At 48.8% G+C, this 16,889-nt stretch overlaps 1 protein-coding gene across 2 annotated transcripts in view; it reads right to left on the bottom strand.

The window, feature by feature from the left end:
• Window positions 1-91: 91 nt before the first annotated feature.
• kif13ba (kinesin family member 13Ba) overlaps window positions 92-16,889 on the bottom strand; it is a 39,706-nt gene continuing 22,908 nt past the window's right edge. Inside the window, exons 10-39 of one of the 2 annotated variants that reach the window (XM_069174351.1) lie at window positions 16,527-16,639; window positions 15,984-16,095; window positions 15,642-15,854; window positions 14,885-14,995; window positions 14,595-14,729; window positions 13,885-14,015; window positions 13,345-13,431; window positions 12,832-13,022; window positions 12,453-12,735; window positions 12,192-12,354; window positions 11,854-12,009; window positions 11,489-11,638; window positions 11,071-11,196; window positions 10,718-10,891; window positions 10,452-10,609; window positions 10,215-10,347; window positions 9,922-10,077; window positions 9,714-9,813; window positions 9,454-9,580; window positions 9,290-9,345; window positions 9,067-9,191; window positions 8,707-8,976; window positions 8,462-8,614; window positions 8,258-8,335; window positions 8,118-8,168; window positions 7,829-7,985; window positions 6,879-7,009; window positions 6,564-6,623; window positions 5,487-6,090; window positions 92-5,341 (exon numbers count right to left, since the gene is read on the bottom strand). In XM_069174351.1, coding sequence (XP_069030452.1) covers window positions 5,127-5,341; window positions 5,487-6,090; window positions 6,564-6,623; window positions 6,879-7,009; window positions 7,829-7,985; window positions 8,118-8,168; window positions 8,258-8,335; window positions 8,462-8,614; window positions 8,707-8,976; window positions 9,067-9,191; window positions 9,290-9,345; window positions 9,454-9,580; window positions 9,714-9,813; window positions 9,922-10,077; window positions 10,215-10,347; window positions 10,452-10,609; window positions 10,718-10,891; window positions 11,071-11,196; window positions 11,489-11,638; window positions 11,854-12,009; window positions 12,192-12,354; window positions 12,453-12,735; window positions 12,832-13,022; window positions 13,345-13,431; window positions 13,885-14,015; window positions 14,595-14,729; window positions 14,885-14,995; window positions 15,642-15,854; window positions 15,984-16,095; window positions 16,527-16,639 — 4,719 coding nt within the window. In that variant the 3' untranslated portion in view covers window positions 92-5,126. The remainder of the gene's footprint in view (window positions 5,342-5,486; window positions 6,091-6,563; window positions 6,624-6,878; window positions 7,010-7,828; window positions 7,986-8,117; window positions 8,169-8,257; window positions 8,336-8,461; window positions 8,615-8,706; window positions 8,977-9,066; window positions 9,192-9,289; window positions 9,346-9,453; window positions 9,581-9,713; window positions 9,814-9,921; window positions 10,078-10,214; window positions 10,348-10,451; window positions 10,610-10,717; window positions 10,892-11,070; window positions 11,197-11,488; window positions 11,639-11,853; window positions 12,010-12,191; window positions 12,355-12,452; window positions 12,736-12,831; window positions 13,023-13,344; window positions 13,432-13,884; window positions 14,016-14,594; window positions 14,730-14,884; window positions 14,996-15,641; window positions 15,855-15,983; window positions 16,096-16,526; window positions 16,640-16,889) is intronic. The other variant, XM_069174352.1, reaches the window with a different exon arrangement.

Here is a 16,889-nt window from a genome sequence, read left to right on the forward strand (position 1 = left end):
TTTTAGGAAATCTTTCAGCCAAACGACATCGTGACGCCCGCAAGCACGAGGTCTGTTCAAACAAACGACAAATACTCTCTTCATATTCCTCTTTTTATTTATTTTTTATTTGTCCTTTCCAGATTACTGTTCAGATGATAAAAAATGAAAATTATAAATGTATTATAATACATGTTTATTCTTTGGATTGCAGCATAGAATTACAGAAAACAATTAAATTAATCAAAACCCAAACTTGTGCTCAGATTTCTCTTTTTATACGTCTTAAGATGCGCATATACTCACACACACACACACACACACACACACACACACACACACACACACACAGGTCAGGACAGGACCAGCAGTAGCAGTGATTGGTGATTAGTCAGGATGAGCGTAACACTGTCGACCAGGCCGAGGCCACGTTAAGACTATTTCAGTGTCGTCTTCAGCTCCATGTGAACGTTGCAGGGCTTTTATTTTGAAGGAGTTAACTCCCTGACTTCGCAAGCACCAACTTTCTCCTTTAAGCTCCCGTTAAGCCCTCCGTCACGAGTCAGATCAGTCAAACATGGCTGCTCCAAGGAGGAATGTTGATACACACTACCTTTAAAATGCACCAGAAGAAGAAGGAGGAAGAGGAGGAGGAGGAGGAGGAGCTGCGTCTGCAGAGCCGGCTGTTTAAATAATGGGAAAAAAAAAAAAAAAAAGCACCTGCAACAAGGCTGCACTGGATCACCTGATGGCCACGTATTGCTCGTTTGTGTTGTTTATTCTCGTATTAGACTTGAGGAAGCGGCAGCAGCCAGCTGAAGCAGGTGTAGCTCGGGATGAAGAGCAGGGACAGAGGTAGTAACAAGGTGATGACTCACTACCCGAGGCGGGAAAACACCTTTATGTCCTTCAAAACTCCAACTCAGAAGTTGTGGGTGGATCCCAGGGAGCTGCGAGGTGCTGCTGCTGCTGCTGCAGGGCAGTGGTGGGTTATATATAAAATCCCCTGTGCAGCCACTAGGGGGCGACACGTTCCCCTCCCTGCCAGTGGAGCGGAGTCATAAACCTGACAGCTCCTGACATCTAAAGACTCTCAGTGTTTCTTTTTTGTCTTTTTTTTTTTTTAATAGTAAACCAGAATAAATGGTTTTGGAATTACTGTGGAGTTTTTAGCGAGCTGTGATTGGTCCTGATAAAACCAGTCTGGCTCCGGGGGGGTTGAAGGCCACGTTAAGGCAGCGGGTCGCTCCAGACCTGTGATCCCTCACTGAGCGCACAACAAAAGATGTGGGGACAAATAAAAGCACTTAAAACAACAAAACAAAGCAACGTTACAAAACAGTGTACGGGGCTGAATGTAAGGTTCTGATTGGCGGTTCTGGTCCGGCTTCGCTCCGACCTCTACGGTCCTACGGGGGCGGCCGCTGAAATGAAGGCGTGACATCCGGTCTGATACCTCTCACTGGTCTCTGTGTTTATCTTCAGCGTCGCACGTTTTTGATGCCGCAAACTTTGTGTTTTTGCCGTCATATATTTGAGCTGAGCTCCGCTGCTGTGAAATACTCCCTCACATAGAAACCATAGAAACCATAGAAACCATAGAAACCATAGAAAGGGAGTGAAAGAATATAGCTGAAGAATAAAAAGAAGAAGAGGTGACTTGAGAGCACGGACTCGTTCAAGAAAATGCCGTATTTTCTTCTCCCGTGTACGAGATGTTCCAGAAACGAACTCTTCAAATTCCCTCTGGAGACTTTTGTGCAAATTAATTGAAGCATTTATATGAAAACAGTGTGCGGAAGATACAACGGTCACGTGGTTTTCTGAGGCACGGTGACACAAAAAGGAACATCCACAAGCCCGAAGTGATCTCAAACCCCTTTTAAAACGTGTGTCCGGGCAGAGGCGCGAGGACGGGGACGTCCGGCGGCCGCCGAGAGTCCCGGAGACCGGGCTGCGGCTTTGCGTCGCGGCTCGAGTCCCGACGAGCGTCGTAAAGTAAAGTAGCGGCCGCCGGTCGCTTCCCGTCCCGGCGAGAATGCGCGGACACAAAGTGAGTCAGAGGCGGGTCCACCCCACGCACACGCACACGCACACGCACACGCGGGTAAACCGTTCTCCCGTCCTTCATCACCACCTGACTGTTACGAACCACGACATCAAAGGACAAGACCTACAAAACACTTCACACCCTGCCAACCAATCACATACCAGACAGCTCCCCAGCCAATCGGAGGACTCCGCGCTCCCGCGCCCCTTCGGGCCGGATAATAAATACACCGATAATAAACTCGACCGCGCCGACGTATCGCTGCCTCGTCTCGTCGCCTCGTCTCGTATGCCGACTCCCAAATTACAGTTCCTCGTTTCTCTTTCAGAAATCGATCCAGATGGGATTCCTGTCCCAGAAAATAGCCCGACCCTGTCTTCTTCTTTCCCCTCCTCTTCCTCGAGGCTCATCCTCAAAAGTGCCTCATTTGTAGGAATTTTACCGCTTCATAAAAAATATACTTATATATATATATATATATATTTATATATATTGGCCGCTGAACCAGAAGCGCTGACTTTAGTTTGTCTGTTCGGGACTCATAAACAAAGTTCTGTAAACCTAACGTACAGGAAGAGATGGAGAGCGTTGGATCCATTTACAATGCTAATAGCAGCAATTTTCATGAAATCATTTGTGCAATAATCATTCAAATAAAAAGGCTTTTATCAATTTTCATGCGATAAAGGCATGTATACAAGTATTTAAATATAAATAGTAAAATTCACGCCTCTGAAACGAAGAAGATCAAAGATAGTGTTTGGACACGCTGACAGCACAGCGGTCCACATCATCAACACCAGACATATGTATACACGGATGCACTTAACGTCGCCATAGAAACAGCTACGGACAGGCCTGCCGATCACACGCGGACCGACAGATTGACAAGACTGCGACGCGTCCTTCAAACGTCATCAGCGCGTCTCCTGCTCACTCGGTGAGACTCCGACACTCAAACGCTTCCTACTGACCTCGGCCTCGTTCATTAAAGGGCCACTCCGCACGTGAGCTACAGAGACTCCGACAACCTTTCAAAATAAAAGCAGCAGAAGGCGACATATCCAAACTTTGAATTCCTACAACGAGTCAAACTTGAAAACGGTTGGATCCTACGGCTCCCACAATGCAACTCTTTTGCCACCTGGTTAAAATGTGTGCAGTTTACATCATCAGATATTTCGTCAGCCTCATGGAGCTCCTTCCTGAGCTGCAGGAGGTTTTCAAAGGCTGACAGTTAAACTGCACTTCATGTGTAAAACAGGCGGAGCGGCCCTTTAACTTCTGGAAAAGTACAGCACCGGCATTCCTCCTGAACGGAGCCGTGTGAAAACCAACCGAGCTGTTGCACTGAAGATGCTTCTCCTCCACACACGAAGGTCCGTAGAAAATGTTCCCTCTGGAATGTCTAATGAAAAAACACAAACACTCGTTTAAAAAGTCCTGTTCGGTCAGGAATGTTGGATCAGACAGAACGAGCTCTGGGTTGAACTTTCCCAACGCGTCCTCGCAGCTCATCGCGTCAGCACTCGCAAACAAAGGTTCAAAACGTCTTTTTAAAAGATCCAACGCCCAGAAGCGACTCTCCTCCAGCTCCACACATCCAGCAGAAAGTCGCTCTCTTTTCCTCAACGCCTGCTCTCTGACGGCACCCGCTGGTGTCCACGGGTCATCGCCGCGGAAACACCGGAAGAACCCGCTCAGATGAAGACGCCGCCTCCGTCTCGCCGCGGACAAATTCTTGTCCACGTGCGGAAGCTTCTCATCCGACGTCTCCAGTGCAAAAAAAAAAAAATCAACTTTTAAAGCCTCCCGGTCCGATCGGCTCCGTCCGACGGGGACACGACTCCTCCTGCTCTACACGCATCGACCACGACGACACCGACTTACTTGTGCACGCACGGCAACACTGTACAACATTTACAAACACAAACACACACACACCCCTCCCCCACCTTGTCCTTTCCCCTCTGCAGTCCCTGAGATCACCTCACACTCGGCACAAGGCATTCTCCTCAACACAAAACAAGAGGAATTAAATACACAGAGAAACAAACCGAGCCACGGCGAAGGCACATTCTGGGAGGATGTGTGTCCAGAAGAAGAGAAGAGGAGTCCAGGAGGGAGAGACGAGGCTCTCAGCAGAGAGCTGGAGGAGAGTGGCAGCCGTAGAGGGGAATACTGGGACACCGAGTCCCGGGAGGACCAGGGAGGACCAGGGAGGACCAGGCGGAGACGGCGTATGCAGGGATGCAAACACAGCACATGTTGGGAACGGCGCGAAGAGGCCTGCTGACCCAGCAGGACCGGCGTGGTTTGAGGTTTATGTATCCGTGACGACGACCTTTTAAAACGCATCTAAAAGCAGAACGGGAAGCATCTGCAAACTAAAACGGACAATGAAAGACGACCTCCGTTTAGATTTCAACGTGTCAGAAGACATTATGAATCCCATCGTATCGTTTGATATGTTTTAGTCGCTATGACGGGATAACAACAATGAGTCGTGAGAGGTGAATGATTGAAAAACAAAACGGAGAGAAAAATTAGGTCAAAAAAGTGTGTGTGTGGGAGAGGGGGGGGGGGGGGGGGCAAATAATTCCATCAGCCTTCATCCAATCAGAAAAGAGGCCTCTTCATTTTAAACTGCCCCCCCCTTTAGACCACACCATCAGATGTGAGGTTTGCATCCCTGTATTCAGAAAGCATCTCATCCAGGCGGCAGCGTCTGATCCAACACCTCCGTCACCTCCGTCACACTTCCACTCACTCGCAGCAGTCTTCCCACTGACTGCTATTTATTTAACATTATCTTCCCACATGATATAAACAGTCCTTCCACGGACTTCTATGTACTCTGCAGAAGTCTTTCTTCCACTTACTTGCATTCCTTCCGAAAAGTCTCTTCACTATCTTTACTTTGTTTCCATCCGTTTCCTGTGAATGTGCGGAGTTTGTTTCCGACTACAGGAAGTTAGGCAGTAGGTCAGTTTGGGAGCCTGTTGCATAGCTGGGAAGAGGAGGAGGAGGAGGAGGAGGAGGGGGAGGAGGACTGTGGAGAGTTCATCTCTCCCATCCAGCTCCTGGTTTTCCTGTCTCAGCTACTCCAGGACTTGCGGTTCTCCGCCCGGCGTGCGACGATGGCTTCTCCTCGCAGGACGGGGACGTGGACGTGGACAGGAGGAGGGGCGAAATCTGCGGTCCGCCGACTGGTCTGATCCCGGCAGGACAGCCGGTCTGGGCGGACCAGCACCCCGTAGCCTGGTTTACAGTGGAAGTACCGCTGACCTCCGACCGAGCCGTCATTCTTACCTGTAGGGAGAAAATACCGAAGGTCATCGCCGCCAATCAGAAGCCTCCGTGATGGAGTCTGTTCCACCAATCAGAAAATCGGATGAAATGGTTTTTCACGTGTTTGTGTGATTTGGGTGAACTGACCCTTTAACCGTGTACCTACCTACAGGAGTGTCCAGCTCCACCCCCACCCACACTCCTTCAGCAAACTGCGTCACTCCCACGTAGCGCACCGTCCCCGCCTTATTGCTGCCCACTGTAACATACGCCCCTTCTGTCAGCCAATCAGGCAGTACGTCGTCATGACTACGCTCCTCGTCATCCACAAAAATCTCCAGCCTTTCAAAGCCTTCGCTGCCTCCTCCTCCTCCTCCTCCTCCTCCTGAGTTTACCAGCTTCTGTTCGGAGATGGAAATGTCCGCTGTGACGTTGTTGTGATTGGCCGAGCTGTGGCAAGCGGGCGAGGCAACGACGGCCATCTTGGCGCCACACTGAGAAGGAGAGGTCACAATATCGTTCCTGTCAGCACCCTGCAGCTGGGGGTTTGTGGGTAACGTAGTCTCAGCAGCCAGGAGGGAGGAAGACGAGGAGGAGGGTTGGAGGACGTCAGACAGAGTAACCGTGGAAACACTAGTGGAGAAGTAGCCGCTGGACGACTGGCTGAGGGGGCTGAGGGGGGTGATGTCATGCGGGTCATGCACAGGAAGAGGAGGGACGTCTGGGAACTCTGCCCGCCTGTCTTTGGTTGGGGGCCGAAGAATAGCAGTCTACAGGAAACCAATGGTTGCCGCAGGAACGGAGGGACAGACGAGAGCATGCAGACAAGGCAAACAACAAAACAATAATCAACAATAATAATCAACCACTTCAAAAAAATATTATAGTCTCATTTTGGCCCAACAGGAAGGACTTTAACGTGTGTGTGTGTGTGTGTGTGTGTGTGTGTGTGTGTGTGTGTGTTGTTTGTAGGAACATTTGCTTAAGCTTGTTTTCTTTGGACCTTTGAAGCCACATACACAAGTAGAGGTAGCCTTTTCAAAAAATAATGAAAGACATGCCGAGTTGCATTATAGGAATTGTAGGACCCGTAATAGAGACTAAAAGTTTTTGTTTTTTTAACAAAAACAAAAAAGGTCCAAAAACAAGTCCTGAATCAAATCTGGGCTTAAAGTTACTGATCAACCAACAGAAACAAGAAACCAAACAGGTCAGCAGGAAGCTGGACGAAGCTCAATCTCACCGTCTCAGTCTTAGCTTTGTTGTCGTCCCCTCCTGATGACGTCACGATGCGAGGGACATGCTGCTGAGTGACAAACAAGGTCACGACGAGGACATAACAGCACAGACACACACACACACACTGACTTGACTGAAGATCCACGAGTTGTATCAGTCAGCACAATTTAAAACATACTTTATATTTAACATTCTGAGATTCGCGCCTCCACTGACAATCAGGCCAGAGCGCCTTGCTCAAGGGCATCTTGCGGTCCAAGCCGTCCCCTGAATGAAACAAGAAAAACAGGTCGCACTGAGCTACTCCATCTCTGCTGACCTGCTGGTTGTGCGGCGAAGGTCGGAGCTCCTTCTTGTCGTCTCGCGCTGGAAACAGAGACTTGAGCAGTTTGGGCATCTGAGGAACCAGCGCCTTAACTGAAAGATAAGAGGCAGCAAGTCCTGAACGACCTGGGGGGGAGGGGGGGGAGGGAGAGGTAGGCGAGGCAGGGCGAGAGAGGTGGAAGAGGAGGAGGAGGAGGAGAAGGCAGAAGAGGAAACAAGAGGAGAGTCCGGGAGGCAGACATGTGAAAGATTAAGACAGGAAGTTGAAAGCGAGTTCAGGAAATGGCAAAAATAAATAAATGCAAACGCAGCGACAGACTGACAGAAGAAGCCGGCTTCAAAACACACTGAAACAGAGATGGTTGATTTCGCCATTACGACATGACCTCAAAACAATCTAAATCACTGGATTGTGAAACAGAAACTAATCAGATATCATTAATTCTGTTCATTTTTGAAACAGAATTAATCAGAAGGATGTCACGGTAGCATGTACGCTGGATGAAATCACTATGAATCAGCTAGCTGGAAGAGAAATATTCAGACCGATCACATCAGACATTACAAAGATTTGGTGATGAAGGTGAGAGGAGACAGACGTGTTAAACAAAGCGTAAAACGGACGGTAGACAGAGAGATGTTACACAAAGCAACACTTCTACCTGGACAGAAGGAAACAGTGATAATGTGAATAATGAAACATTAGATGGTTAAACAGGAAGTTTTGGGAACAACCGACAGAAGGAGAAGAGAAAGAAAGACAGAAGAGGAGAGAGTCTCCAAATGATGGATGGATGAACCCAGGAGGAAAAAAAGAAGAGAGAAGGATGGCGAGGAGAGTAAGATGGAGGGGTGGAGGGTGTAGAGGGTGTAGATGGTAGAGGGTGTAGAGGGAGTAGAGGGTGTAGAGGGTGTAGAGGGAGTAGAGGGTGGAGGGAGGTTTACCTTGATCGGGCTCCTGGTTCTGTGAGGGGCTCGTGGCGAAGGGAGTAGGGGAGGAAGAGGGGGAGGTGGAGTAGGTGGAGGGGGAGGAGGCCGGGCGCGGGAGCGTGCGGTGAAACTGAGAGGGCATGAAGATGTCCTGCTGACTCTCCCATCGACCCTGAGAAGCAGAGGACAGAATGTTGGTTTAATGTTCAACATCCAAATGATTTCCTGCTTCACGTGAAGACACGACAGAGTGTCAGCGCATCCACAGTTTTTATTCTGAGACTGTTGGAGAAAAGCGAGTGACCTTGTCATCCAGCAGGCAGGTTGTGGACAGGTCTTGTCTACTTCCAGACAGCTGAGAGATGGGACGGACAGAGAGCATATTATAAATCGTATCATATTGCAGTATCATATGGACTTGTCCTTATTGTCCTGATGGTGTACCCTGTGGACGGACGGAGAGCTGAGGCTCCGTCTGCTACTCCTCCCTCTGCCGGCCAGCTGCTCCTTCACTGCCACCTCCTGAAGTAAACACACATTTTCACCAGATCAGAAAACACCTCAAACGAGCACGAATCAAAGAGTGAATGCCGTCGAACCGTCTCTGTCCTCTACGAGCGTCTACCGTTGTGAGTTTGTCCATCTTACCTGTCGGAGTCTGTCCAGAGTCAGGATGTTCTCCAGACTCATCACGCTGCGCAGGTATTTCTCGATGGCAGCTTCGTCATCACCCGACTGGCTGTTGTGAGCGCTGGCGGCGAGCCGGGCGAGCATCTCTCTGTCCTCCGACCCGGGGGCGTCCTGACGGGACAAAGTGTCATGAACATGTGCGTTTTGTCCTTCGGCTCTGCCGAGCGAGGCTGCAGACGTCCGGCGTTTTCACGGTGTCTCACCCCCGGTATGTTGGAGACCACCTCGAAGGTGACCCCGCAGCCAGGTATGGTGCTGCGCGTCGACATCCTCTTGAGGAGGTTGTGTGCGAAGCCCTGGCGGCCCGGGTTGACGTTGACGCAGATCCTCTTCCTCAGCACCAGCTGCATGTCGGCAGGGTGGCTGAGCTGAACCACCACCCGCACCGTCAGGTAGACGCTATTCTCCGTCCCCCCGCGACTCAGCTGGGGAGACTCGTGGACGGTAGAGTCCCACGATGCCTCTGCCTTCACCTGCGAGTCGATAGATGCGGTTACTACTGGGGCAGCTCCGTGAGAGGGCCTCTTGGTGGACTACGAGGGTGCCTCAAAACTCCTCCTCACCTCTCCATCGTAGTGTTTGACAATCTGCAGGTCAAAGAAGTCGTCCTCGTCTTCCCCGCTCAAGGTGGCATCCCAGCCTCCAGCCTCAGGAACCTCAAACTGGTCTTGAGAGCTGAGATCATCCGCTGGTGAACCAATACAAATATTAGAATTTAACAAGTGATTCAGAAAAAAAAAAAAAAACGCGAGTAAGAATATATTGCTTTGCAAAGAACTTGCGTACGTTTGAGGTTGAGGAAGAGGACAGGAATGTGCGTCTCCATGCCGGGCAGAGGAACCCTGGGAACAAACACAGGTATCAGTGTCTGTGGGTTTTTAGAAGTTTGTCTCTAAGTGGAAAAGTTTGGACAATCTCTCACCCACCCACACCCACACCCACACACACACCATTCAGCAGGAGCTCCAGGAATGCCGCTGCCAGCAGAGGGCACCATCACAGCATTTCTCTCCTCCGTCAGAGTCAAGCGCCACTCGAGCAGCTGGGCCTCCCGCTCCATGTCATCCTCCGTCTTTTCTGTACACGACACACACACACTTTAACCACCTCCAGCACTACAAAACACCAAATGTCAACTGAAGACACTTAAAAAAAAACTGTCGGCCACTTCAACTGGGTAACGGACCTTTGAAGTGTGTGTTTGTGTTACCTGCTTTGCTGACGAGGCTCTGCAGGTGCTGGTCCAGGTATTCCTGTCTCTTGGTGAGAGCAGCTAACCACTGCCGCCGCAAACGTTCCAGATCTCCTTCCTGTCCACCAAACCAGTCAGTTAATCACCGACTCATCTGCTTCAGTTCAACTGTAAGTTAATGAAAGAGTGAAGCTGCAGACAGAGTACTAGTATTCAAGCGGTCTACCTGATAACTGTCCATCTCATCTCCTTCCAGGTTTGCTGTGGCGTTTCTGATCTCCACGCAGCCCACCGACACTGCAAGCACGATCTCCGCTATCAGAGGCATCGTGCCCGAGTCCTGAACTGAGTGCACGTCTACCTGGATTCGCCTCGACTGACCCTGGAGATGTGGAGGGGGAGAGAAGGTGGATCAGAGCGCACGAGTTTAGTTTATAATAGTTAGACTAGTTAAAAGCTAAGGTTGCTCGTTTTCCCTGCTACAAACAGGCTGACTGTTATTTTCGGGCTGATCTCTACCTGTCGGAGCTGGAAGATTCCTCCGGTCTGCACATCTCTAGCAGGAACCACTTCCACTGGGACAAAGTCTCCGTTCTCATTTATCTCCAGGATTTGAATCCACAGCTCCAGACGACGTGTTACCTCACTCCACCTACAACAACAAGCATTATTCACACACATGTGCATCCTGCAGAATAAGAGTGTGAGGTGACTGTGTGTGTGTGTGTGTGTGTGTGTGTGTGTGTGTGTGTCTACCTGTCTCGTAGTGTGCGTGTCTTGGCCTGGATGATGCTGAGGTCCCACAGAGCCGGGTTTCTTCCTGCATCCGCCTGTCTGTGTCCGAACACCTCGATGACCACCGCCCCTTCTGTGAGGTACTCGATGAAATCCTCGGACACTGACACCGCCACCTCCTACAGATCCCAAACCGACCATTGTCACACAAACCAACCGCCCAACACTTGTACATTTGTTTTTGTTCTAGGCCTCATAAGAACTGTCCACCCCCTCCCGCTGTTCACCTTGCAGCTGTCAAACACCACCATGCAGTGTGGGTCCTTGGTGCTGGGCGACGAGGACGATGGGTCCACTTCAGGAGCCACGATGAAGGGCTCCGACTGGTCCCAGAATGAATACTGACAGAAGACGAAGTTGGACAGGTACTGAGGAAGACCGGTGGCTTGCAGGATCTTAATCTGTGGAGGATACACGGGTCAAAAGTCATTTCAACATTTCTTCTATTTCATTTATAGAGAATTGAAATCCTAAAATGTTTAAGTAAACTAAACATGCTAATTAGTCTTAAAAGTATAAAACAAAGCTTTAAGATTGATTCAAACCACTGACTGAACAGCTCTCTGGTAATCTGTCTTACCATGCAGACCAGCTTGCGATCCTGAACTTCAGTGTCTTGGTTGTTGTCGGGTTCATCTCCTCCTGCCATGTTGTCCTCTAAACCCCCACCGACTCGCACCACCTCCACATGCAGGCGTCCTGCAACCTAAAAACAGGGAGGAAAGGAAAACACAATTCATCCCAACTTTACCTTCCAAATGTGAGTGTGAATTTCTGTCTCCTCTACAGCTACCTGGTCCCCATTAGGAGTTCTCCGGTTATCATCCATCCGTATTTTATCACCCTTTCTAGTGACATGATCCTCAAGTGAACTTTGACCTCACTCAAAGACAACAAACAAAGACTGGAGACTGTTGCCTCTCTGAGTCCTTTAGTATTTCTGTGTTTAAGCTACTTCGGTCTGTTAATAAAACTGCAAGTGAATGGTGTTGTTGTACCTCTCCCTTCTGGTTGATGATGGGGACAGCGTACTGTAGCTTGACGTCGTAGAAAAGACACGACAGGAAAACGTTGGCGACGCCGATCAGACTGTGGTTTTCCTGCTCGTCAAAGAACGGATCTGCTCGGCGGAAATATGAGCGCATTACCTGGACCAGGAAGACGGGAAAGATTTTAAACAACGAGTGTCAAAGGTACTGATTAGGTCTGATTTCAAAAGCTAAACAAGAAGCATGTCCTTCTTTCTCATTACACTGTAAAGGCATGTACCGAATGCCAGTTTAAGTGTCATATAAAGCAGTTATGGTTACTGGGTGGGGTTATTTTTCAGACCTGACACAGCAGATTTGTCATGATGACTCACCGGGTTGTCCTGATGATGGAGGTGGTAGTCCTGCCACTCCTGGTACAGCTCTCTCATGTCGACCAGTCGGTTCTCCATCTTCTCCAAACTCCAGATCTGTTTCCCTCGACACCGCCGTCGAACCTGAATGGCTGGTTCACTGAGCACTGCATCCCTCTACGCACATGCGCACGCACGCACGCACGCACGCGCGCGCACACACACACACACACACACACACACACACACACACACACACACACACACACACACACACACACACACACACACAGAGATCAGGCTACGGGCTGTGGGGATAACTGAAGACAGGACCAGGTGTTCATGTTTGTGCGTGAGACCTTGCGGTTTGCGTTGAGGTTGTCAGACGGGATCTGCAGCGTGACTCTGTACTCGGTGTGTCGCTCCAGCTCCTCGGCGATGAAACACGCTTCTTGCACCAGGAGGTTCGCCCGCACTATTTGCTCCCTCAACCTCCGCAGACTCCTCACCAACACCGCCTCCCTGCAGGAGGAGGCAGACAAGGAGGGGGCAGATGAAAAAGAGGGACGAGCATTTGTTCATCAGCACAACATGTATGCAAGTGATCGAAAAAGTCTCACCTGTCCTCACTCCACTGCCTCAGTCTGCTCTGAGCGCTGGATGAATGGCTCATCCCTCCCATGCTGAGTCTCTCCAGGCTGCGGTAGTGAGACTGCTGTCCTGACCCCTGCTGGACGGACGTCGGCCCACCAGACGAGCCGGTGGACAGACGGTCCGACGGGTTGAGCTTCTTGCGGAGCTGCTGGAGCTCCTGCTCGTACATCTGCCGCTGTCGCTCCAGAGCAGATTGCTTCTCCTCTTCATGCTGCCTCTCCAGAGACTGAAGAACCGCCTGCATGGGGTCTGAGCGGACACAACACAGAGGAGTCAGAGAACAAAAAACAGGAAGCTAAAGCTCTGCTGTTCTGCCTCACAGGAAGTCGACATCACACATCTTACCATTGTTGCCCAGGGCCTTCATCATGACCTCCGTCTGGGCAAACTCGTAAGAGAAGCTGACTTCACTGGACACTTCACTGGCTGTGTCACCGTCCGCATCCAGCTGCTCACTGCTACCGCTGCTCTTCATCACGCCGCCCTCACCCTCCTCATCCTCCGCGGCCCGAGAGCGCCGCTTGGGCAGGTTGATCCTTGAGGTGGGATAAGCACCGGTGTTAGTGACTCGCTAACACTTGATGTAGCTTTAATGCTTACAAAAAGAGAAAAACACAAATCATGCTGATGGGACAGAAAAGGACAAATTCGACATAAACATAAAAAAATATAGATAGAGGTATAAAACTATTAAATTCATGGAAAATGTTAACTGGCAGCAACACAGTGCACTTACAGAAATATTTTCCATCTTATTTATGGAATCTATGAGTGCTACTTTATGATTTATATTTATGAAAAAGCGTTAAAGTAATTGAAAGTGTAAAACACTAAACACTTAAAAACACAGGGTGTTACCTGAAGAAGTGATTGTTTCCCCAGAGGATCCGGTCGCCATGGTGAAGCTGCAGAGCGTTAGATACTGGAGATCCATTCACACACGTCCTGTAACACCAGTCAACAATGTGGTGACATTAGCCAGTGTATGTTGTCTCTTTTTTAAGTTTAGGTCCACACACACACACACACACACACACACACATCAGAGGAATTTTTAGCTGAGAAGTAATGCAAACTATATATGTTCATTTGGACAGAATCTATTCAAAATAAGAGAGAATTAAACTCTTTTCTCCAGGTTTTCTTTTAAGGAGAGCAAAATTTGTGAAGCGCTACAACATCACATGACTATTCAAGAACGGGCAGCAAGGTAGAAGGAAGAACAAATAGATAAAAGGCCTGAACTTGTAAAAGGCAGAGACATGTCGTGATATTTATTTTGAAACCGTGTAATAGAAAGAATATCTCGACATGTGTCCGGTTCCACCCGAAGAGCTCATAAGACAGAAACAGCTTGTTCCTCGTTGACTTCGCTCGTGTTACGTTGGCGTTCCTTACCGAGCGTTGCGGTAGGGGGTGATGATGACAGCCGACTCTGCTGTGATGTCAATGACACAGTGCTCGGCCTGGATACCCATCCCGCACAGCTGGATGTCCTGGGAGTCTGCTGAGCCCACTTTAGTATGTTCCTGAGACACAACATTCAAGATGTTACTATCCGTGACCGGCTGAGTCAGACTGATACATGCAACGGTCACGTCTAGTAGAGCAAATCTTACACGAGTTTATAGGCTGGGTCCCTTTTAGTTATAAATAGAGCCACAGCTGACCTAAACTCTAGTTGCCCCCGCCATGACTGTCTCAGATTTATCCGTCCTGATCCAGACAGTCAAACAGCAGCGTGACTATTTTTTTTTCATGAAATCTCTTTTCTGCTTCAGATTCAGAATTAATTCCCCTCTGAAGGCTTCCTAACACACTGCTTTTTCACAGAAACTCTCAGAGCTGACTGCTACTCACTTGTAAAAGTGACACTTCAGTTTCTAAGATCCAAACAGTGTGCATGTGTGAAGCTTTTCTGTGACAGCTCAGGTCAGATGTAACGCTCTGAGGGCAGCGGGGTCGGAAGTAATGTCAAACACAGACAATTAATTCAATTCTAGGTATAATACAGTATTGTATGTATTGGTATTCTTCACTAATAGGGAGAATAAATTAGAAGTCAATTAGTAAAGCATGGCGAGGACAGTGTGTTTGCGTGTGCGTACCTTCAGATAGTACACCAGCAGTTCATTGAGGGCTGGATCAGCGTTAAGGTTGACAAGGAAACTCTTATCATCTCCAACTTTAATCCCTGAAGACTGGAGAGAAATACCCAGACTCTCTAACTGCTTCTGACGCTCCTACAAAGGAAAGAAAAGCTGAATATTTACACAGTGTTGAATCCAATATAGATAAATGAAAACAAACAAAATACGCTGTTCCACACAGCAATTCTTGCACGGGAGGGAGGAGATGTATCGCATATAGAAAATAAAACATCTCTTGTGTGTCTGACCTGTGCGATCTCCTCAGTTTTGCGCAGCTTCTCCTCCCAGGTGATGGTCATCTCCTGGATCAACTTTTCAGACTCTTCCAGACGGTCCTTCAGCTCTGGAGCTTTCAAAGACTGGAGAAGAGGCATGCAGTTATTTCTCGATTATGATTTCTAAAGGCAATTTTCCTCGTGTTCCCCCTCCGACGCGTTCCCCCTCCGACATGGCCAGCGGACCCGATTGCCGCCGTTAATTACAAGGTTTCATATCCAACAGGTTGCGCCGCGGTGCTACAGACAGGGCCGGGGTTATTTCTGGCTGAAAACGGATGGCGACCGCTACAAGCTGAACAGAGCAGATCGGCCGGGCAGGAAGTTGGTCAGAGAACAACAAAGAGAATCCGGTCAATTTTCTAACACCCATGTGCAGACATGGTCTTCCAATTAGGACAAAAAAAAAAATGCGTTCTTACTCTGAAATGTTGAGCAGAATTCATGTTGTTTACTGGCTAAAACACAGCTAGCTGTATTAACTCTGTGCAGCACAAAGTAGGAAATGACAACAATAAACACAAAACGAACAAAAAAAACAATTCATTTCACAACATTATCCAAACTAGAAGAACAAAAATCAAAGAAACATGACCAAATCAGGAAGTAATAAAAGGCAGACATTACACTTTGCTGCTGAACCGCTGCGTGCGATATGAAGCCGAGCAGGAGACGGAAGGAAATCACGTGCTCGATGGAAAATTCAGGCGAGTCTGTGAAGATATCTCACCTCCGCCTGGGTCAGCTGCACTCGTAGCTTCTCTACTTCCTCCCGGAGCTCCCTGATGATGCGAGCGTTGGGGTCTTCATTGACGACGGCGTGGTTAACGATGCTCTTCGCTCGGTCGGCGTAGCGCAGCGTCGACAGCGTCTCCTCGTAGTTGTCTGCCGCAGGACTCACAGTGGCGACCATCGCTGTGCGGCTGTTGCCCCCCAGGCAGTCCTGAAGACAGACAGGAGGGTGAGGAGGAGACGGACAAGCAGATGAATGTGAAGATAAATACTTTAGAAAACCAAACATGCGCCGAGTAGTCAAACGTGTTTTCCTCTGTGTTGTTTATTGTGTATTTACCTTCAGCAGCCATGTCAGAACAGAGTCTCTGTAGGGAACAAACTTGTTCTTGTTCTTGGCAGTTCCTTGTTCAGCCAGCGCTGAGATCACCAGACCCAGTGTAGTCAGAGACCTGGCAACACACACACACACACACACACACACACACACACACACACACACACACACACACACACTAGGTCAAGTGCCTTTGATTTTTCATGTACCCATGTATGGGTTGGTATTACTGTCTTGTACCGCTCTCCATTTTAAGATGCTTAAAAATCAAGCTTAACAGTTGTGTAATGTTTGTCATGTAGGTAAAGTAAATGATGTTCACAATTAAAAGAAGTCTGGCACAGAATGATAACAAACAAGTTTAATGAGTGAGATGACTGTTCTGTGGTTAGAAAAAATGTTTCATATACTTTTTGTGCAAGAAAGTAACTCTGCTAGTCAGGATGAAAACATCTATGGTTACGACTCATCTGTCTGCCTGAGCTTGTGTGTATTAAGTGTGTATTAAATGTGAGTGTGTGTCTGTGTTTAACTGCTTCTGCGTACTTGTTGATGTTGCTTCCCTCCTTCAGTCGCTCTCCCGCAGCTCCGGTTTTTGCTGCTCGCTCACTTCCAGCTAAGTCTACCAGACTCAACCGACTCACCTTCTCCCCACTCGTCTGCACAGAAAACAAAGACGGAGGTAAATTATCGCTCCGTTTGCTACGGCACCCCACAGTTTATTTGGAAAAAAATGAGCTTCGGTGATGCGCAGAGAACAATGCAGCTCTTATTCAGAGCAGCCTTCAACTGAGCACTCCTCTGTTTTACAGGCATTAAAGCAACAGAGAACATGGACATATACGGCGTTCGGCCTTTTCAGAAACCTCCCTCATCAGTTTGCCGTTTAATTTGTTTGGACTACATGCT

This window comes from Embiotoca jacksoni, unplaced genomic scaffold (assembly GCF_022577435.1).
Source record: "Embiotoca jacksoni isolate LCO1_2020_lvr unplaced genomic scaffold, fEmbJac1.0.p SCAF_6, whole genome shotgun sequence".
NCBI classification, from domain to species: domain Eukaryota; kingdom Metazoa; phylum Chordata; class Actinopteri; family Embiotocidae; genus Embiotoca; species Embiotoca jacksoni.